The sequence below is a fragment of the Fundulus heteroclitus genome, chromosome 9, assembly GCF_011125445.2.
Source record: "Fundulus heteroclitus isolate FHET01 chromosome 9, MU-UCD_Fhet_4.1, whole genome shotgun sequence".
In the NCBI taxonomy this organism is placed as follows: Eukaryota; Metazoa; Chordata; class Actinopteri; order Cyprinodontiformes; family Fundulidae; genus Fundulus; species Fundulus heteroclitus.
The window spans coordinates 36,101,285-36,124,143 of record NC_046369.1 but is presented as its reverse complement, the minus strand read 5'-3'; the positions used below and the strand labels follow the sequence as shown (position 1 = coordinate 36,124,143).

Here is a 22,859-nt window from a genome sequence, read left to right as displayed (position 1 = left end):
AGGCAATCAGTGACTACATGCATTAAAAGCAGCTCAACCGATTTCTGGCCCCCATCCCCAAGGGGTTGGGGAGGTGGGGGGCAGAGCTGGAAATGAAAATAATGACATCACATTTAAGGGAATGATAAGGTTTGTTGAAAATTTCTAAATATTAGTCATAAGTTGGACAAGTTGAAGAACTGAAGAAATAAAAACGTAGGGGGAAAAAATGGCCTATGTGATATCACAAGTGCTGAGTATGACTCAGGAGGCGCCGGGACATTTGCCCAGTGCTGGTTTACACCGAGGCACGCTGTTTTTAGTCTCCAAGGAGCGGTAATAGTGAGAGGAGAGCAGGCGTGAAGTTTCATGCAGTGCGCACCTCTCTGTGGTCACCCCCCCACCACCCCCCCCCACCCTTATGGTCTGTATCATGTTATGAGCTCACCAGGGACGAGTCATGACTTCATGGCCCCAGAGCCAGGCCTAACACTTTATCATTGCAGCTCAGTGTTTCTAAGCAACTCCATCTACAGTAGGGGGGGTGGGGGTGGGGGGGGGGTGCGTGTCCTCCAAGCAAGCATCATCACAGCGGCGTAAGAAATCATCAAACAAACGCTCTCATCGTAATTATTGTGAAATATTTATTGGCCATAATGGGCGTACAAGGGGTCATGCATTTTTACAGCGTATAAAAGACTTTATGAAAAACACAGAGAAAATAAACTGCTAACTCAAAGGTTAATACATTTACAAAGGCTCACAAAAAAAAAAAGTTATAGCATTAATGTTTGCTTTCAAATGTCTTTTATAATGACTAAATGTGATAGCATCACGGTCGAGTCTTGAATCCTAAACTGCTGTTTAACCTGTAGCACTTCCATACAACCAGGCATTCAAACTCCACATTCAAAGAAACACGTGAGGTAGTCAGATCACATAAAAAAATACAATCAATAGATCTATGGATTTGTGCTCTAATTACCGGGCCCACCATACATTTTGGCAAGGATGTGTAAAAAGCATTAAACATGAACAGCTTTTTATTGAAACAATCATAAACTAGATTTTAAAGTTTTAATGAAATCCAACCTTGGATTTGAGTACATTTATATATATATTAAAAAAAAATCCCACACTGAGGAATAACTGCTTTCATAAAATGTTTGGGCACACTTCTTGGTACCCTTGAAAATAAATGGAACGGAAACTTTTGGTAATTTATACTTTACTCTTTTAAACTAATCAGAGATTTAGGAACTTTTGTTAATCCATGCCTTCCTGATTCAGGGGGGCATAAATATGGTGACTCTTGAAAAAAAGAGAACGTGCTATTTACAAATTGCATGCCTTATCCGTAAATAGCTATTGGCCCAAGTGTGCTCATGTGTGATGATTTATCAGCTGAAGGGGGAGGACAGCAAACTGCAGCAGTTTTCACAGTGACCTCAAGCTACTGCAATAAAAGATCAATTTAAGGCTTTCTGCTCATCTTTCCCAAGAGCGCCAGTAATTGTGGTGGGGGCTGTAGTTTATTAGGGTGCAACATCACTACAAAAAAACTACATGACACAAAGGTCAGAGTGCCTCCGTTTTAATATGGCTGCCGCACACTAGGAACCAGGGAGGGTTTCCTGTGTGACTACGTCCTACTACAGAGGGAGATTCTGTTCAGAGACACGGCTAACCAAAAACATATAGCTTAGTACAAGTTGAGTTATGAGTCGCATTTTATGAACCCTCCTAGTTTTAAACAGCTGTGTAGAACGTTAGCGATTCATGCACGCAGAGAATTTTATTAAGAAAGTTTCACACAGAAAAATGCACGTGAGTACATTTCTATGGGTTTTTAGGTTCACTTAGAAAACACTCTAAACTGCACTTTAATCAACAAGGCGTGACATTTGTATGTATAGTCTACAAAGAGTTTCCCAAGCCATGTGTTTGTATATCTGAGCAAATCCACAATTCACAGTACTTCCACACACAGGAGACAATAGATTTCTCTCGTAAAGACATTCCAAAATATAATCTTATACACAAATATATCTATTTATAGCATCTGTAGAAAGCTGTACACAAGTTTACATGAGAAAAGAGAAGAAAAATAAACTTTGAGACAAAAAGCATTGTTTCCTTTTTTTTGTTGCCGCTTTTTTTTAGAGAGTTAATCGGTTTAAAGGTATATAGCCATCTCATATAAACATATCTTCTACCCACGCACTCAGTCTGAGACACACACACACACACACACAGAAACAGAGCAAACATTCGCATTCTTGTAAGACGGTGGGGAGCTTGTGGTGTTGTAGGAAACCTGTGGAACAACAATGAGCTTTGGCTACAACTTCTACAACACACTTTGAGTGCCAAGATTTACACAAATCCACGTGGGATAAGGAATTCCACACCACAGAACGTCTGGTGTCTTTAAATGGAGAAAAAATGCCACATGTTTTCTCCGATAAAAGGGAACAAACAGAGCTTACAGAAGGTTCTTCTGCATTTTCTCATGATCCTGTCGGGTCCTGTTACAATGTGCTGCACGCTAAAAGGACAGACAGCAAGGCCTCAGCTAACACACGCTAAACCACGACTGTTGGTATAGCGTTGGCCACAGTTCATGTCGTCCGTAAGACAACTCCGTGGATCAGATTACTCAGGTAAAAACGAGGAACTGGCACAGATGAAGCAGTAAAGAGAATTATGCACACACGCTAGCTTGGAACACAATTGCCTATTTACAATATTCACATAAATCTACAAATCGACAGTTTCATGCAAATGTTTACATCCAGTCATCATTTGCATGATGTTATCTTGATTTGGGGCTTTTAATAATTGATTTGAACCGTTGTTTGTCAAGAGGGGGCAAATTCTGCAACGTACATGGCCAAATAATCAGTCAGAATGATGTTAGCAGGATGTTTCTACACAAGTACGTTTCTCTGGAAACTATAAAGGAACATCCATCCAAGTATTAGTGGCGGCATATATTTGGGACTGTACTGTCTAAAAACTTCTGTTTTAGAGAAAATCTGCCATTCAAACTGCAGCACAACCAGATCATGTACACAACTGAAGTTGTTTGTTGGTTTAACGGTCCTCTTCATAAAGAAATGCATCCTTTAGAGCCCAAAATTCTTAGGACATTCATCCTAATGATAAGTGTATGTAAACTTCTGGCCGGCACTGTATAACTACACTTTAGGGAATAAAAAAAGAGACTGCTGAGACGAACTTTGAGACCACTCTTGTGTCTGTACAACTGTGATGCAAGCAGGTGGATGGCTTGGCTTGGCAAAGCAACGGCTCAGTGAAAAAAACAAACCAACATGTTCCAACAATGGACTCAATGGACAATGTAATGCGAAATAGTCCTTTTAAAACATTTCTGAGGGATTTAAACAGTCTGAAGGGGATAAGCTAAGCTTGGTGTGAGCAGCAGTGGAGAAATGGTTGACAGTCCAGAGTAAGAATCACTAATTCAGGGAGCAAACGGGGAGCCAGCGACTGGCTGGATTTCCCTACGTAGAAAACTTTCTCTACCAAACGCAATAATAAACTGAACTCGACTGCATTGTTTGACAAACACATTACCATACTGGAATGTATGTGACTGACTTTGAAATCTGTATTTATGATCAGATTGATTTGATCATGTATTTCTGCATATAAATTGGAAGTTGTTTCATTAAGCGCCTGGAGACGACTTTTGATGTGAATTGGCGCTTTAGGAATCATTTGAACCCAAATAAAGTGGCAGCTTAGATTTTCAGGATTTCTCCTGACCTACATGTATCTTGGAGCAGCTGTTTCCAGCTGCAACACGAAGCCAAGCTAATCGCACTTTTTAACACAGGCACAAAAACAAGTGGGCCTATCAGCGTTCTCCTTTCCCTTCAGCAAAATGTTTTACATGTTGCTGAAATGTTGGATTAATTCTGAAAACGTGGACATTGGTCTGCACGGCGTAATAAAGGAAAAGTATTGAAATGATTCTAAAACGTGGAGTTCTACGTGCAGCTCTTTCACATTGTTCTTTCACATTTGCTGGCATTTATTCTTCTCTCGTACATTCAACAACTCCATTGTCTCTATTTGTCAGGATGATGACAGATAAGTTCGTATTGTCCTCATTCTAATAGTGGTTGGCTTGCTCTTTGGCTACGTTCTAGGTCGCATGTGTTAAAGTAATGTGTTACGGTCCAGCCATCAACATATCACTTCCTGACCTCCTCCTAACTGCGCTCGCTCACGGTTGGAGCAGAGGGACAGAAATCAAACCGTTTAAGGACAAAACAAAAAGGGCTGTACTGTGATCAGAAAAGCAGCATTTAGATTTGAAAAAACAAAAGTCCAAAAATAACTTTTTTCTTTTTCTTGTGCAGAGATGTGTCTCAGAACGATCCCGGCACATCTGGCGGTGCACTGATGCTGTGCTCTGATTTTCTGGATCACACTTCTAGGAGGACAATGAGCCAGTTACTGTGAAGGCGCCTCAGCCGACCCGCGTGCCTCCTGCGTGGCGGCGTCCTCAACTACGCCGTGCTGCTGCTGGAGCACGGCGTGCTTTGCGTGCTGCCTATGCTGTGAGCGGCGCTGCTGTTCTCCGAGGCCGCCTGCGTCTTCTGGATGGGCTGCCTGACGGCTGACCCACCTGGATGCAGAGGAGGAGAGGAAGGGAAGGGCACAGGGTGAGGAACAAAAACAGGTTTTAGGATTGGCCAAAGAAAATGGCAAACAGATTTGGCTAAATCTACAGATTGATCCGGGTCTTACTGTTTGACTCAACTCTGGCTTGGAGCCAATACTATGCATTATATTTTCACATTAAAGCTTACATTTTCTACAGTTCCTTTTTTTTTTACTGCCCCTTGAGCTCAATACATTCTTACAAAGGCAGAAGAAAATGTATAGAGAACGAAGCATTACATGCTTAAAAGAATCCAAGTAGCACCCTGGGCTCCATCTGCCCCGCTTTTAGTGTGAGCAAGATGAGAAGCAACATGTTTTGTAGCTGCCAAGTCCCAAAAGATGTCACCTAAAAGGGTCCAGTGGCAAACAGATGTATGAACAGATTTTGAATACCAATCTTCCTCTTCATATGACTTTGTGCCTTTAGTTATCTGGAACTAATCAGGCTTTATTCAGCAAATAAAGCAGAAGAAACAACACCGGACCCAGTTAGCGCAGTCCAATAATCTGGTTTATTATTCAGTGTCTAAGGAATATTTCCTATATATCTTAATCCAAAGTTTAAAGGAGGTACTTTGTGTGTTTATATATATATAAAAAAAAACATCTCCGTCAGACATTGAAGAACTTGTGAAATACAGCTTTGTCTGTGTTTAATTTCAGTATTGGAGCCAAATGTCCCTGCAGGGTCCTCCTTGCTCTGCAGCGCCCTAGTGGACAGACAGGGGACTGCACCTATTTGCCTTCATTTATAACAGCTGTATGTGTCCAAGAGCAGGAACCCCTCTCCCACTTTTAGGCCCCACAGCTCTGCTCATGATTAGCAGGACAGGGCTTGCTGCCAGCAGACCTTCCCTCTAAGGACCGCAGGCCTGAAAAACAAAGGGATTCACCTCATCTGTCGGAGGAAACGTGAAATCCCAAATCTAATATTATCTCTACAGATGGGAGAGATAAAGGCAGATTTTATTTGCTACAAAAACACTTTGTGCGTGCGTAAAGACCCTAAGTGCAGTGGTTGCTACATATGTGTACTCAGGAACGCAGGATGTTGAATTTATACCTATAAAGTCCCCAGTCTTTGTGAGTCTGCGGATATTCAATTAAGCTAAAATCATTATAGTTCACCCTAATTCATCCAGGAGGTATTTTCTGATAGCAAATGACAAAGGGGTTTCTCAATAACTAATAAACATGTAGGCGTAGCTACTTAGAATTATTTACAATTTGTTCAAATATGCCCATCCACCCTTCAAGTAAACCCACTTGTGTTTGTAGGTGCACCATGTTAAAATATGGCAAACTGAAAATTATGTATACCCTTCTCAATAATCAATGGAAAAAAAAATCTGTATTTGCAATGCAGCAATTAAATTGAGCTTGTAATTGCTATGAGGTTTCTGTTGGGGTTTGGACGCTTTGTGTTAGGCGATGGGCTCCAGGTCTTTGTTGACGGGATGCCTCCTTGCCATCGCCCCATATACTTAGCACAGCAGCTGTCGCAGACTGGAGAACAGAGGAGCACCACAAGCTAGCCCTAAGAAAAGGCTCAGCATATCCCAGCTAGCATGGCTTAGGCTGAAGGTCACACAAATAGAAGAAGCGAAACCAGGTCCGACTGGATGAAGGGGAGAGCCTGTGATCCACGGAGATGAAATGTAACAACGCCTGGTTTGTGAACTTGATGCTGATCGCAGATCCTGCCTTCAACTGTTTGAGGAACAAAAAAACAGCTGAAGGCAGGAAAAAAACTGAAAAAAGACTCAAATGAAACATGGAATGTTGTTGCAGAAGGTGATCCATTGACAGATAATAAAGGGTCTGTCTGGATATCAAGGAGCTCCTGTGACTGCCGAAGATTACGGCACTATAACTCCATGCGTTAAAAACACATCATGGGATCATCTTTGGATGCTCACCAACTTTAAAAGGCATCGTGTTGATTTTTCTTACTGTAACTTTAGGAAGTTTTTGATTGCTTGTCTGTTTTGACCTGATCTCCTCTGTATCATCTTTTCTCTCAAAATCTCTTTTAAATACATTAGAGTAAATATTTTACCATTTATGCGCAGCTTTTTAGTCGTATTTTTTAAACCAACTAAACTGAGAAAAGGAGCCTTTTCCGCCAGAATAGGAACGTTTAGGCTTGGCTCAGTAAAAAAGCATAATGAGCAAAATTCCAGATATTATAAGGGCATGAGACTTTTTAAAGCAGCTATGCTTTTATTTGCTGCACAGAGAATGGAGCTGAAAAAAAAACTAAAAACCTGCTTATTCAAAACTGCCACGCCAATCACATCTTTTAGTAAATAAAAAGGAAAACACAGAGATATGACGAGATCTTGAACTGCTGCTGGAACGAACCCGCTGTGTTTTCAGGCCTCATTACGCTGATTTAAAATACACCCAGAAAGGGATATTTTTGGTTGTTGTTTAGGGGATCCACGTTCTAAGGGGCTCAACTGCAAATGCTGCCATATAAGGTCCTTTTCAGCCAACAGTTAACACACCCATCCAAAAGTGGCCTAAGGCCTATTTTCATAACATCAACAGAAACGCGCCTTTAAGTCAGAGTCTTGGCCCCGCTTGTTCTTTTCATATCATCTATCTTAAAAGCTGGTCTTTGTGTGTGTGTGTGAGTGTGTGTGTGTGTGTGTGTGTGTGTGTGTGTGTGTGTGTGTGCGTGTGTGTGTGTGTTTATCCGGCATCTACTATCTCTAGAAAAGCACCCAGTTAGATCTGTTGTGTTCCTTTGTTGGTCACTCACTTGGAAATCCAGAAATGAAGTGTCTTTCTACAGAAAAGCCAAGGAAAATATTTGGAGAGCGATAAGGGCCCAAGCATGTCGCAGAAGATCTTTAGTGCAGCAACAAATCCTGCTTGGTAAACCCTCAGAAATGTGGCACAGTATAACTCGGAGAGTTCCTCAGCTACATCACTTCTGATAGTGGCTTGGATCTGGCCTACTGATGGACTCCTTTTCCACTAGCCAACAGTGCGCTCTTTCCAGAGTGCAGCTTTAATGTTGCATTGTTGCAAACATGCCAGAAAACTCGACTGAATCACTCAGGGAAACCCGTCTTGCACATTCTTGCAGGCCGAAGGCGCAGCGGACCGCTGGTCAAACGCTGGGAGAACAGGAGAGCTCTATGCATGGGTGAACTCAGTGGGCTGCTGGGAGCGCGCTTCCTCTCAGGGTCGGCTGGGGTCAGCGGGCTGGGGACGATGGGGAAGGTCTTGGCATCTAATAGACAGATTGTGTGTCTTTTCCTGTGAGCGCCCGCTAAACCCAGTGAGGGGGATTTCCAGCTCGTCTCCAGCCATTGTGCTGTGAATATTTGCTGACCACCCGTGGCCCCCAAAACATTGAAAGGCAGGAAAGAGGAGAGCTCTCGCTGCTGACCAACAGGATATATTTACAGTAAAGGAGTCAATATGTTATTGTGAGGCGGCCGCTATCAGCTACAGGATGTTTGGTAATCACGGCGGCACGCTGCTGGCACTGAGGCGCCGGGACATTCCTCGGCATCTTATCTTTTCATTAAAGCGGAGAGGTGGGTCGGGGCAGCCAAGCGGCAGGTGAGGGACCTACCTGTGTGTGCGTAGATGAACCACAGGGCCCCAGTCAGCAGAACTCCAATAAGAAAGGCCCCGAAGGCTATCCCCACCACCGTGCTGGGGTCCAAGTACAGCAGGTCAGCTGAAACATCAAACGCTTCGTTTATTTAAGGCTCAAAGACAAGAAATTAAGGGAAAATTTAAGAAAAAAAGAAAATACGGTTTGTGTGTTTTTACCTGGACCAGCAGGATCTGTAGGAAGTTCTGTAAAACAAAAAAAAAAAGACTTTTGTTAGAATGTAAAATTAAAGCATGCTTACTCGCATTTATACATCTGCGCAGTTTCCAGCCATACATCTGCTGGGACTAACCCTGCTGCATGTCATGTTCGGGTTCGGGTTCTTCGCTGCTTTAACACAATCAGATATGATCAGATGTTTGCTGCTTGGGACTGTAGTCCATGTTTTAACAACCCTGGTATCTCAGCAAACCTCATTTGTTTACGTTAGAGTGTTTGCCGTGGCGTGAGCGCCTTCCCGCATAATGACTTGTTTTGCTTCAACTTTGAACTTTCCTCCAGCGAAGCAGAAACCACAGAGGTCACATCATCAAGACTCCTGATGGACAGTTCCTGATTGGACACAGCTGAAATTCACAGGTCACTGCTTGGTACTGAAAGGCTCCATAAGACTATAAGCACTGCGTAGAACATTAACACGTGTACAGTGTAAAGCGGCACTGTTCCTATCCTAGACATGAAAATAAATGTGAGGAATAAAGGTTTTTCAGGTCCTGTTTTTTTTTTGTACTTGTAGGGTAATCTGTAAAAGAACCTATTGAGAGGAAAAGGAAAATCAAACATGCCTACTTGCATTAATCCATTTGCACAGTATCAAGCTATATATTTTCAAATATAAAATGCAGCATGCTCAGAGTCACTGTGTCAGCCACATGCCTCAGAAGCAGCAGATTGCTGATAGTGTTTAGTGCTGATAAGCAATTCGGTGAAGAATGTGATCCAGGAACTTGAAGCAGGAAAATGGCTCAGAGAGCACTTCTTCTATAATCTGGGAGTGAACCTATTGACTCCAACGGGTTCTGCTCACCCACTTATTTCAAGCCATCTGGAAGCCTTTCAAAAGTGAAATTAGCTGTGATGATGTCTTAACTAACAAAACAAAGGCGCTTGTATGGCGCAAAGAGGCGGCGCTGGTAGGTGGCCAGCACTCCCTCACAATGGATGCTATTCCTGGAAGGCGCGTTCAACGCACATAATGGATGATGACAGGTCATCTCAGAAGACTTTAATATGAGAGGAGATGACAGGAGAAAGAGGTCCTCTCTGCCACCCACTACCCCATCTCTTGCCCCCCGTGTTATCTGACCTGGCCGACTTATTATGCTAAGAATGCTCGGGGAGGCCAGTAGCTCTTATAGCCTCAGAGGCAACGAACAAAGGATGGATGCGGCCTTAAAAAACACAAACCTTCTTTGTTTGTCATTCTCCGTTCAGGGCCTTGGCAATGTAGCAATCTTTTGCCACTTTAAATAAAGATACATGGGTTTAAAAATTGTTTGGCGAATAAAAATGTGGCATGCATTTAGCCCCCTTTATCTAACGTTTCTAAAAAAAAAAAGAAACATGTTCAACTAGTACCAAACGCTAAATATTCTCAGTATAAATCCAGGTGAGAAACTGTCAACAGGACAACTATTAGCATGCACTCCATAAATCTGACATCTTTGTGAAAGTGGCAATAAGAAGGTGATTGTTTACAGAAAGCCATCAGTCTTGTTCACGGTTAGACACTACTAGGCAGGGTACACATGGACCGGATAATTTTCTGCAGGGGATGACCAGAGACCCGGTCATCCAGCTTGGAACTGTAGTGTATAGCTGCGTTTACATGGACATAAGTAATTGGAACAAAGGTCCGATCAGAACAAAAATGCATCACGTAAACAGGGCAATCTGAACATTGTGATCGGATTAAGCATGGAATGAAGTTGAATTCTGAATGAAACAGGTGGTTTATGCCGAGCCTTAATCTGAACAGTGTTCATCGTAACACTTTTTCCAATCATGCCATTTGGATTGGGGCAAACTGCCCAAACTGAACACTGCTATGTCAACAGACGTATTTCCGCCGTCAGAGGCTAGACGAAGTGTCGGGGAAGCAAAATTTTTCATTTCCTACTGCTCTCTCATCCTGTAACGCAGGAAGACAACACGTAATGCTGAGCCTTAAATAGGGAGCACAGATGGAAGCACAACTTCTTTAGTGTTTTTTAGGGAAATTTGACAACTCTGTGCATGTCATAGAGCATCTATTCTGAATAAAGCATCATGATTAGATTAACAGATTTTGTCTCCTCAGTGTAATCAGATTATTTTTTTCTTTTTCAATCCAAACACATTTCAAGTCATTTTGCGCATGTACACATAACTGGTGCTGGAGCAACCCTGATTTCTCAGTAAACCTCCTTTATTTATGCTGGAGTGTTTGCCATGGAGTGACTGCCATAATGACTTGTTCTGGCTCAACTTTGAACTTTCCTCCAGTGGAGCAGAACCCACAGAGGTCACATCATCAAGACTCCTGACACAGACAGTTCCTGATTGGACACAGCTAAAGTTCACAGGCCACTGCTTGATACCAGAAGGCTCCATAAGGCTATAAGCACAACAGGACATTAACACGTGTACAGTGTAAAGCCTCACACTATCTGTCATCTTCCTGCTGACCCTGCAGTTCATTTCCTATTTATTTAATGCTCATAGACGTGTAGGTTTAATGCCCAGTTCTGGTTTACTTTTAGAAGGACCTGTAAAATAACAAGGAAAAATCAAAACATGCCTACTTGCATTAATCCATTTGCACAGTATCAAGCTATATATTTTCAAATATAAAATGCAGTATGCTCAGAGTCACTGTGTCAGCCACATGCCTCAGAAGCAGCAGATTGCTGATAGTGTTTAGTTCTGATAAGCAATTCGGTGAAGAATGTGATCCAGGAACTTGAAGCAGGAAAATGGCTCAGAGAGCACTTCTTCTATAATCTGGGAGTGAACCTATTGACTCAAACGGGTTCTGCTCACCCACTTATTTCAAGCCATCTGGAAGCCTTTCAAAAGTGAAATTATCTGTAATGATGTCTTAGCTAATGCCGCAGTATAATACTGAATCTTAGCACTTGTAAAACACTTATTATGCCTTATTCTGACAGTAATTCTGGCAATAAGGTAGATGATTTGACTTTTGTGGGTTGGATCCAGTCGGCCGCATTCTGGAGCCAAAAGCTGCATTAGGTTTTAAGTGGAGGTACTTGTGTTTTTAACAGAAATCTGTCACTTACAGAAATAAACTCCATCCTTAGGTAGCAGAACCTATCTCAGTTTTATGTAAGGCTGAATATCATTTAAGGAATGCTGCTCTTCAGATATTAGTTTTTTTTATCAAATTTATATGGAACTTTAGATAAACAAAAACGCTTGACATATTACATTAAATTTACAAGCACTGTGTAAATAAATCTACATACCCCATTTAATGTTTCCAAAGGCGAAATGAGTGCTAGTAGTACCCCCGTGATGCTAATCAGTAACTTTAGCGACACAGATGTTGCTCATAGGGATGTGCCATTTTGCCAAAAATCAAAAATGCGAAATTATTTCAACCGTAATTGCAGTTTAATTTAGACTTTTCTCTGCGTTAACCACAAGCAACAGAAATGGCCTGTAGATAAAGATCTTTGTAAACAAGGACTATTCAAAACAAGAACTTTAACTGATTTTTATTAACGAGAATATTCTTATTCAAGAGAATAGCTTGTTGAGTTTATGTTTAATCCTTGTTGAACATGAAGTGCAAAGTTCAACCAACAAACAAGTCTATGTATTAACAGTTTGACCGGTGCTAATTGCAACAGTGAGAATCTTGAAAGTTTCTGGTAAAAAATTTAAAAAACACTATTGATTATATAAACTCTAAAACAAGTAATAAAATTACATTATCTCGCTGATGCAACTCTCTTCCTTTACATGTGGAGGTAAACCCACTTTAAACATTTTACCGACACCTAAAGGAAGTGTCTTGCAGCTAAAAATTGCAGACCTCTGTGATTTGGAAATTGAGTTTCTTAAAATTGCGATTATATTGCAAATGCTATTAATTGTCCAGCTCTAGTTGATGACCCAGGGTTTTAAGCTCTTTTTTTCACCTTTTTTATTGTCAATTAAACATTAGTCGTAAATTGAAAATATTTAAAACCGTTTCCAACATTCCTAGGAAGGGGACATCCCGCAAAGTCGGCCCAAGGTCACACCAGGGGATGCTCAAAGAAACTCCTGGCAGGGTAAATTTTAAAGGGTATGAATAGAAAGGACTGAACACCTTTTTATGTACTGCTTAAACTTGTAAAGCATCTAAACAAATCACAACACCTCTATCTATTCTATCTATATACTATATTTGAACAAAACTAAAGCATAGATGTTTGATTACTGTCACGTATTTTGCTTTATTTGTTAAGAAACAGCCAGTTAACAACACAGAAATCTAAAAATAACCGAAAAGCATGGCGGTAGAGAGTTGGGGATTTGGACTTGTTTTGCAGCCAGCGGACCTGGAAACACTGCAGTTAAGGAATACCTTTGAGAAGGAAAGTTTTCTTAAGTCAACTCTAAGACCACATGAGCAACAGCTGGTCCAGACTTGGGAAAGATACTGGACAATGAGTCCAAAAACAACAGCAAATGTGCAAACAGAATAGCTGCAATGGGTAAAAACAACATAGTGTTGCAATGGATCTGTCATAATCAAGCATTGAACTCAGGAGTTGTGGTGGATAGACAGGAATCTGCACACGCCTATAGCAATGCTGGAGAGAGAGAGAGAAGTGGGCCAAAATTCTTCCATAAAGATGTGAACGACTGATAAAGTCAGAAAAATTATGATTTTCTCAGGTTAGTGCTTCATTTTCCTATTTGATTTTTTTGTAACCTTGAAATCCTGGAGTGTATTTATTTTTCCACACGGTGCTCTTCCATTTGGGCTAGGCTTGTCTTTTCTTCTTTTAAATAATGGCACACTTTTTTTCTGTTGTACGTTTGCCTCTTCAGGTCAGCTAATTCTACCATGCACTGAAAATCCACTGATGCTGTAAAGCGGTAGATCTACCTCTGAGTGGAGGGATTTGAGATCATTAAAATTTTTCCAGGCTCTAAGTTGGCTAAAACCACTTCTCCCTGATTGGTAAACCCTGGAAAAGCTTTAGTTTGCCATCACAGCATAGGGGATCCATTTGCAGGGTTTATAAGAAATTTCTGTTTGCTTACTGTATTCCTAAAATGGTTGAGCCCTCTCCACTGGCATATTAGAAACCCAGCAGATGAAACTAAGACATCACACTAATCACATCTTTGGCTAGTTAGAAGATCCATTTCTGCTTTGAATTATCCCAACTCTGACTCACAGGATTTTTTTTTTCAAAGCTAAGACATATCACATTATTGTTTTAGAGTTCCAAAAACACCAACATAGTTCCTCGGGAACATGAAAAAGCCTCAGAAGCTGAACCCAGTGAGGCAATCATTCATTGTCACACCCATGGCCCCAGCTGAGCACCCCTGAGGAATCAGGGCAGCACCGAGCTGCCCAGCTGACAGAAACAATGACCTGATTTTATCCACAATAACCCTAAATTGGCCAGTATCAGCCAAGATGACATATAGTTCTGTCTAATGGAAATGAGTGATGTATAACTCGGTTCTCATGTAATCTAAGAAAGGATGCCAATTTAAAAATTCCCAACAATACACTGAAGAACGGGTCCTAGTCATATCAGCCGTTCTGAGTTTAGGTCACAGTTACGACACTCTAATTGCAGTAAAGTCATGAACTCCCCTCCCACAAGCTGCTGCCTCCCTTGGCCACAAGACGCTGCAAGTGGATGGATGACAACCTACACAGGCAGTGACCAAGGGGCCTTCAGGCTTTGGCTGGCTTCCCAAAGCCAGTGAGAGTACCACCACGCCCCTTTTCCCCTCCTTCTGATGGAAAAGGGAGGCCACAAAGAAGGGCCTAAGCAAAAACAACTGGTGCTCAGTGCCGCATGACTCCGGTTTTTCCACACTTCCCTCTTCTTGGACTGTTGCAGGACAGCAGAACTGGAGCTCAGCATTTGCACGCTCAGTTTTGCTGCAGTCAACTCTGTGGTAGCATGTATGCACCGACAAAAGCACACACTTGTGTGCAGCCATCAGGGTAAACTGAGGCACGTGCACAACCATCACGTGTGTATGAAGAATTACATGTAAGCCCCCTCCACACACACCAGAGTTAATGAAAGCCAGACATGTAGTAAAGTGTGGACTTATCTAATCATCAAGTCCAGATCTAACCTCTCTGTGGCTCCTTCACCTTCAGACCAGCTGTTTGCCAGCTTCTAGCTGTTTTCCTTATAACACCAATACACAAGGTCATTTTTCTCACTTACCTCGATGCCTTCCTGGATTTTCATCCACAATCATCTGCTTGGACAACATCTTTTTGTTCAACAGCAGCTGAACGATTTGGTTCGCAGACAAACGACAGCTCTCGCTGGAGTCCAGACACTGTACCGACAAAAGCAGAAAAAAAAGATCATTAATACATTTAGATTTAAAACATATGAAAATTCTTGTCATTACAAAAAAAGAGAGAAAGATTCATGTAACAAAGGTAGATAACAGTACATGAGATGATCATTTTCCAATTACTGAATGCATAGTGTGTAAGTACAATTGTTGGCTATTTTCGTTATCAGTGTGGTGTTTAAAATGAAACGAGTACAAAGACAGTGCTACATAAAGCTAGAACAATGCATTTTAATGACATGTTGGGACATGTCTGTGGTTCTTTCCGGCTGTGGGAGAACTAGCGAGAGCGAGACTATGCAGATCTTGAAAAGGTTAAAACCATTTGGCAAAGTAGTTCCCTTTTATCCTTCTGAGCATGCTGAATTTGGGAATGTTGGTTGCCTTTTGGGGATCTTGGAGATAATATAAGGATCTGTATTGTACAGGACAATAGAGATTGCTATTTTAGTCATTGAGCTGGACGATAATTCAATAACACTATATATTGATCAATAGACATGTGGTTCAATAGGACAGTTTTCCTTCCTTTTGCATCCTAGCCTGTCATGCAGGTTAATACTACAGTCTTTACATCCTCCTAACCAATCACAAACGCAGACCCAGGTAGGCGGCGTCACCAAGCTTCAAAGTGTTCAGAGAGCACGTGTTCTTTTTTTTCTTTTTTTAAAACTTACAATTCTGGTAAAAATTTGGTTGAATAGAGGGTTGAGTTTGAAGTCAGTGTTTATTTAAAAATAGGTCATTAAGCTACAGCATAAAATAGCCAGGGCTGCATTTAAAATATACGTTTTGAATTTCTTGATAATTATCGACAGCTGGAGATAGACAGCAGCCCACCCTGCACGTATAAGCAGCTATAGATAACATATGGATGTTTAAGCCATGTATGAGGCACCAATTGCTATCGCAGGATGCTACACACAGTTTAAAATGTCATCTCTGTTTTTATTTAGTCTTCTTTGTTTTCAGACGATATTAAAATCTGGTTTTACAGCCCCTGATCTTTCACAGCAGCCTGGCTATTCTCCTAATAATTATAACTAATGACTCCCCACAATAGGCAAAAAAGGGAACAAAAACATATTAAAAATAGTTTTTAAATAGTTCTGCATGGCTGTAGAGAAACTACAACAACAGCGGGGGTTAAACTACAGCTCTCAAACATGAGCAGAAACAAAGAATTTAGCGAGGACCTCATGCATACCTGTGGTAGCCCCTGGTTCTCTGGAGACCCCTGTGAGCACAGAGAGATGCCACAGTGCAGGAAAGCAAAGGGTTTGTTGAACCTTGAGTTGAAGGTGAAGCTAAACGTTGTCTCCACTTTTGGAGCAAAACGATTGAAGTTCTCTTGAGGATTGGTTGTCCATTTAAAGGAGTTATCCACGGGGCAAGCTGTCTCAATAAGCATGTAGTCAGACGACACTTGGGGGCTGAAGTCAGGAGAAATGAAGCAGGAGGTGATGATGAGCCCAATGTCCCGATCCGGTGGGCTTAATGTGATCTGGAGCACATTAGAGACATAAGAAAAAAGGTTCTGAGCTTTTTATACTTATAATAATATGCTTTTCTTCTCTGTCATTAGAAGGCCCTTCAAAACATAATGTCGGAAACTGTGATGGATGATAAAATTGTCTACAGCACTTGTTCAGTGAGAATGCAAAGTTGCTTTAAGTTGAAATCAGCTTCATATTCCTTTGCACTCAGATCCAGCACTTTGCCGTCAGAGTAGGTCACTCACCCTTCCAGCATTCAGTCACACACTGATGTAAAACTTCAGTGTGTGCAATGTTATTGTGTACTTATGGGAAGAAAGCATAGAAGGACCGATCTTGATCATGGAAATTAGTTTTGTTTTTTTTGCAGGAAGACAAACCCTACCCCATTAATGATTGACCTATTCTCACTTTATGGCTACAATGTTAATTTCACTTCTAGTTTTGCATTCACTACAAAGAAATTGATGTTCCACATAAGAATCAGTGAGTTCACCCTCCGAAGGAACGGTTTCCTCTTATCTGAAGTCAAATTTGTAATTTAAAGGTGAACAAACTGTTGTCATTTGAAAAAGAATAGTACCTTTCTATTTCTTGATGAATATAGTATGTCTTAGTGTATTATATGTCATGTTTTGTTCTTTTTTGCCAAAACATTTGAAATTGTTTCTGATTTTCATGCCATCTAACCTAAAGGCTGTTATCACAGCAGCATTACATTTCCACAGTTACTAAAAGGGTGCTCTTAAAAAGCATAAGTCACTCTGTGGTTATTGAAGTTCCAGTGTGGACTTGCTGGACTTTGCCTCAGGTCAGGTCTCTGCACAGTGTGAGCTCATAGGAGGAGGGTTAAGCCTTAGCACAGACAACTCTTTGTCCTCTCTGTCAGAGAAGCGTCTCCTGCTGATAGCATCATAAATCATCTCTCCAAAAGGACCTTCAGACCATGAGCCTTTGCTGTGTCCTAAATGAGGAGCAGAATTACTGTTTCTAATCAAAAATGTTAAGCTGACAGACAGGATAACAAAACGTGCAGAGAGGAGATAAGATGAACGTTAGGGGTCAGTGTAAGTTGAGCATCTTAGCCGCCCACAGACAAAACAGAATCACGCATTGTTGATGCCCCTCAAAGAGATCAAAGAGCACCAACCGAGAGGGCACACAGCCTGTTTCACAGAAGAAGAATTACATTTAAAAAAAGAAAATAAACACCATGATCTTTAAAAGCAAGAGGAATGTGACACGAATGGGAAGCATTACCTTCACGAACACTTCCTTTTGGTCAAAAACTGTGAGCAGGGGCTGATGTGAAGACTCGCTGAGAGACGCACAGTCGTACAGCTCCATCTCAAGACTTATGTCGTTGTAGTCTGGTCTGCGTAGACCAGGAGAGCTCTTAATACCAGGAAGCAGCTTTGGGTTTTCCTCAGATTTTCTGTATGTGCAATTGAACTGGGATAAGAAAAGAATACAGAGAATAACAATCAGCAAGGACCAGATGTTAAACTGCACCAATGCGACTGACAGCGTAGTTGCTTGGCGAACGGTTTACAACTGTTTCACATTTTGCCATGTTACTACTATAAATGCAATGATTTTATTGGGACTTTATATTATAGATCAACACAAAGTAGTGCATGATAGTGAAGTGGGCGGAAAAGGATACATGATTTCCAATAGTTTATGAATAAAACCCTGAAAAGTGTTTTCACCCGACTACACTCAGATTCTTCTTAATAAGATTCAGTTACACCGACTGCCTTCCAAGCTCATCTGATTACTAGTGAGTCTGCCTGTGCCTGATTTAGTTGCAGTAAAATTATAGTTGTTCTGTGAAGTCCTCAGATGTGTGTTAGAGAACATCAGAGAACAGTTTCATGAAGACCAAGAACCACAGCAGACAGTTGCGCAAACAAAGCTGGGCTAAAAAACAAAATCCAAAGCTTTGAACTTTTCTATCCATCAGCCAACAATGGAAGGAGTATGGCACAAATTAAAAGCCTGCAATAAAACAGGTTGGTTTTTAAAAGAGATTTAAAAACCATCAGGGAGGGAGCCTGCCTAATGTGCAACGGCCAGCTATTCCAAGGCTTGGGCCCAGCTGCAGAGAAGGTGGGGTCTCCTCTGAGCTTCCGCCTGGTTCTTGGCGCTGACAGCAGCAGCAGGTCAGCAGATCTGATGGAACATATGGCTGTAAAGCTCCATAGGGAGGAGCAAGACAATTTAAAGACCCATAAAGAAATAAAAGCATTTTAAACGAATCCTGAAGTTGACAGTCGAACAGTGTAGTGAGGTTAAAACTGGTGAAATGTGAGTAAATTTGAGTATTTTGGTTTGAACATTTGCATTAATATTTCTGCTCAGGTGAGACTAAAGCTATTAAACTCAGGATAAAGAAGCATCATTTTGGACAGATGCTTTTCTTCAGCAGGGAAAGTGAAAAGTGATGTAAGAATGAGCAAAACGTTTAGGTTCTACATGTGCGAAGGCAGCAGAGTCGTCCTCCAAATAACCCGGGGCTGTAGCAAAAAGTGGATCTTCCAAGTCTACTCTCAAGAGGTGAATATAAACGCATGGCCAACCTTTTAGATTATATTTGTGAAAAAAGGGAATTAAAAAAAAAGTTTGTATTTCCAATGCGACAACATGAAAAAGTGGCATGGATATTTTTGAAAGCTGTTGTATGAGATAGTGGCAGGGAAATGAGAAATGGATAGATGAGATAAAGGAAAATATGTTGGTAGAGATTTCTTGGAGACAGCGGCAAATGGAAATGTCATGTCAGGTTCGCTCAGGGATATCATGGAAAGTTAGGGGGACTGCTGGGGCAAAGGACGTTTTATAAGAACCAAGGGGCTCTGGGAAATGAAGTCTGCCAAATGACACTCATCTATACGTTGATTGCCGTTGCTGAGGAGTGCAGCTCTTTCACAGAAAGACGCTCTCACTTACGTTTGTCATGGCTGCGTGTGGAGTTTGTGCCTGATCTTCATAGTCCTGCGTCTCAGTAGAATTCACTATCACCTGAAATCCACAGAGAAAACCTGAATCACAATCACAAAACAATTTCCAAACCCAACACATCTCATTGTGTAAGAGTGGCCTAATTCTTGCAAACCTTTGAGAGCGGTTGGCTAAACATTACGGTCTAAAATGTGGGAATACGCTGCAGCCTCAAGAGAAGAAAAACATATTCCTCAACATCAGAGGAAGAGGTCACAGATAAACCATGCTGCTTTAGCAGAATGAGATTTAATGATGAGACAACGGAGTTGGTGACACAAATGAGGCTGTTTTGATGTCTGCACCAAATGTTAGCTGACCCAGCACTGGAGCCTTCATGGAATTAAGTCAACAGACAACAGAGGATACAATTACTGTAAGTGATTATCTTTGATATGTGGGGACCCAGGCAAGGAAAATGAATGTCTTTTGAGCAGAAGTCGGAGATGGCCCCTGCGTTCATGCACTGACACAAAAGATGACCTTGGTGAAATGCCCAGATTTTCACACTGCAACAGACAGAAGAAAGTGTTGTTCCAAAATTCTCCTCACAAAAGATTTCAAAAGGCCAGGGAGGAAGTGATTCATCCTGACTTGTTAGAACAAATGTGCTGAATGAATGCATTCCCTTATAATGATCATAACTAGGAATGTCAAGCGTGAACACTGGGGGAAAAATCCCCAAGAGCTTAACATTATATACATCTTTAAAGTATTCGAAATTCTCCTTCCCTTCCTTCAACTGAAAAAGTAAAGCCTTATCTGTTTGTATCATGTGTTTAGATGACCAGATAGACTGTTTGAAACATAAACAGTTCAAATCACAGTCTAACTACCAGACAGAGTCACTTTAGAGAGTATAGCTCTTTAAAATCTAGATACATAATTATAGAATCCATCTAGTTACATATTTACATATATGATTACGTCCTTTCCCAGATGCATAAAGAATGCAATGTGCTCACTGCTCCGTATGAAGCTGGATGGTTAATAAGGTGGCAGCATATCTGGGTTTAAGGATTTTGGCACCAAAACTGCTGCTCATCCGATGGCTCTCACCAAACAGCTGTGGGAAATAATCTCTACTCTTCAAAAAAAAAAGGGGCTGCTACACTAACGATCCTTCTAAATAGAGATTGGAATTCGCTGTGCTTCCTGTGCAATACGGCTCCAAAAGAGAAGTGCACACACCTCCAAATTGTGTATTCAGATTGGTTACGGGGAGAACAAACAACAGTGTTAGTATATGATTGAGCAGTTCAAACCCAAAATATAGCTCTTCTGCTTTCAAAGAGAAGCCCTAACATCACCTTTAGAAATCACAAAACAGCAGGGCATCTCCTGAGAAGTCAGGCTTCTGAGCCTCACTGTGATTACCTCACAATGATCAGTGAAAAAGATTTGATTTTGTGTGAGGGATGTGCGCACAGACCACTGTGCCAGGGTAAATCTATTGCACAGAAGATTTAGAGCCGCTCAGACAAAAATCTTGGGTACAGACGTTGACCTATGCTGTATTCAGTTTACGTGGCAATCCCCCAAGCACATGTCAAGAGGAATATTGGACTATAATGAATTTGTATGAGTTTTTACATTTTAGACAACTGTTCAAAACTTTTTTTTCATTTCCAGGGAAAGTTCTGAATTTTTTTTTAATGAGATTCTGTTAAAAGGTTAAATGTAGTTGATTTTTTTATTTTATTTTTTGCTGCAGTAGATAACTCTTGCATTGCATGGTTATTTACAGAGAAGCCAATGATTATTTACATAGGGAAAAGATGTAGGAGCTGGAACCCTATTTTATCTATCTTTACCTTTCTTTACTTTTCTGTCTTGCCGTTAAACACTTTGTTCTGTTCTTCATATGCTCCACACAGGAAAGTGACTGTTGGGGCACCTCCTACCTCTATTTCCTCTGTAAATAATCACCAGCTTCTTTTTAAATAACCAGCCAATGAAAACATGACAGGGGTTTAAAGGTTCACAAAATACCTCAAACTGCTATCAAACCTTTGAGGTTGAATTTTTGTTAAGACGATAAAAACATGTTTTTGGTTTTCACCCTCCAAGACCAACACATCAGAATTTATACTAAATGAAGACCCCACGCGAGTTATCTACTACAGGTAAGATATTAACTGTTTTTAACTCTATGACAGGACGTCACTGCAATATTTTGGAACCATCTGTTTAAAACACAGCATAAGCAACAGTATTTAACAAATAATTAGTTACCGTCAAGTGATGTCAGTATGGGTAACATAAGCTGACATAAGCAAAATATTCTACTTATGTTAAGGTTAGAGCAAGTCAGAGTTGAGAAAGAGTAATTCATGCATAATTAGTTGTACTACGTGACATATACTCACAGAGTTAATATAATGGACTATTGGCTGGTCAGGCATTGGAAACACAATGGTCTCACATCCAGTCAGAGATGTTTCCAGCGTGTAGTGGGTTTCATTGACTTTTGCTTTGCATGTTGGGTCCGTCAGCGTGACACTGGCATTAACGAATCCATTTGCCTAAGAAAACATCACAACACAGCAACACTGGATGAGGATCTTAAAGGAAGTACAGTATTCCTTTAAGAAGTCATTTTTTTGAATTGTAGACACAAAGAGCAGAAAGAAAAAGTTAAAATCGTTGCGTGTAATGGAGACCTCAGGAATAAACAAATCCCACAAGGCGGTCTGGCTCCGGCTATTAATTACAGAGCATGCCAGTTTCCATTCTGTGATGTGGACCGACTGAGCTGTACCCATGTTTCGACGCCAAATGTTTTCAACAGTGCTGCCTGCCTTACTTAAACCTACGTGGAAACACTTTGCTTCACTCCACCTTAATGTTTCGCTTTTGTACGGCCAAAACTCTCTTTCACACCGTTTGTGCATCAGATGAAACGCGGAAGCAGACAATGGGCACTGTTGATGCATGGACACGTGACCAGCAGATTTGTCTGTTGCGACATCATTATCAGCCGCTGTCCGTCTGAAACATCAACATCCCATCAACATGGTGGTTCCGTTGTTAATTAATGGGGAGAAGACATTCATTAAGGTTCATAATTAGTGTAGACGCCATTCTCTGTTGGGTGTCTGCCATATTGGATGTTCAGGCCCTTGTTTCCACAGTTTGTCAGCTTAAGTTTGAGTTGCATAAACAAAAGTGTGACAGAAAAAAAGACCCAAAGGGCTACAAAGATTTATTTTCTAATGTGCTAAATGATTTTTATTATGATACGACTGTTTTGGATGTGTCTGGGTACTTCTTCGTGAGAGAACGGACAAAAATGTAAACTCACCTTTGGAGATATGTAAAGAAGAATGAGCAATTAGCAACAAATATTTTAGTCATTTGTGAAGCATTTGAGATAACAATTTTCTAAACTAAAACAATATAAATTCAAAGAGTTTCAAGTGTATCTGTCACACTTAGCCAAATGCATTATCTGTGTTATGTGGTTTTGACGATTTGTCTTGGTTTGC

General features: G+C 41.0%; 1 protein-coding gene across 1 annotated transcript in view; it reads right to left on the bottom strand.

Annotated features, from left to right (window-relative positions):
- Positions 1 to 600: 600 nt before the first annotated feature.
- tgfbr3 (transforming growth factor, beta receptor III) overlaps positions 601 to 22,859 on the bottom strand; it is a 92,213-nt gene continuing 69,954 nt past the window's right edge. Inside the window, exons 10-17 of the mRNA XM_012882530.3 lie at positions 21,741 to 21,896; positions 19,321 to 19,392; positions 17,629 to 17,820; positions 16,080 to 16,376; positions 14,734 to 14,851; positions 8,473 to 8,499; positions 8,270 to 8,377; positions 601 to 4,639 (exon numbers count right to left, since the gene is read on the bottom strand). Of these exons, the coding sequence (XP_012737984.2) occupies positions 4,521 to 4,639; positions 8,270 to 8,377; positions 8,473 to 8,499; positions 14,734 to 14,851; positions 16,080 to 16,376; positions 17,629 to 17,820; positions 19,321 to 19,392; positions 21,741 to 21,896 (1,089 nt within the window). The 3' untranslated portion in view covers positions 601 to 4,520. The remainder of the gene's footprint in view (positions 4,640 to 8,269; positions 8,378 to 8,472; positions 8,500 to 14,733; positions 14,852 to 16,079; positions 16,377 to 17,628; positions 17,821 to 19,320; positions 19,393 to 21,740; positions 21,897 to 22,859) is intronic.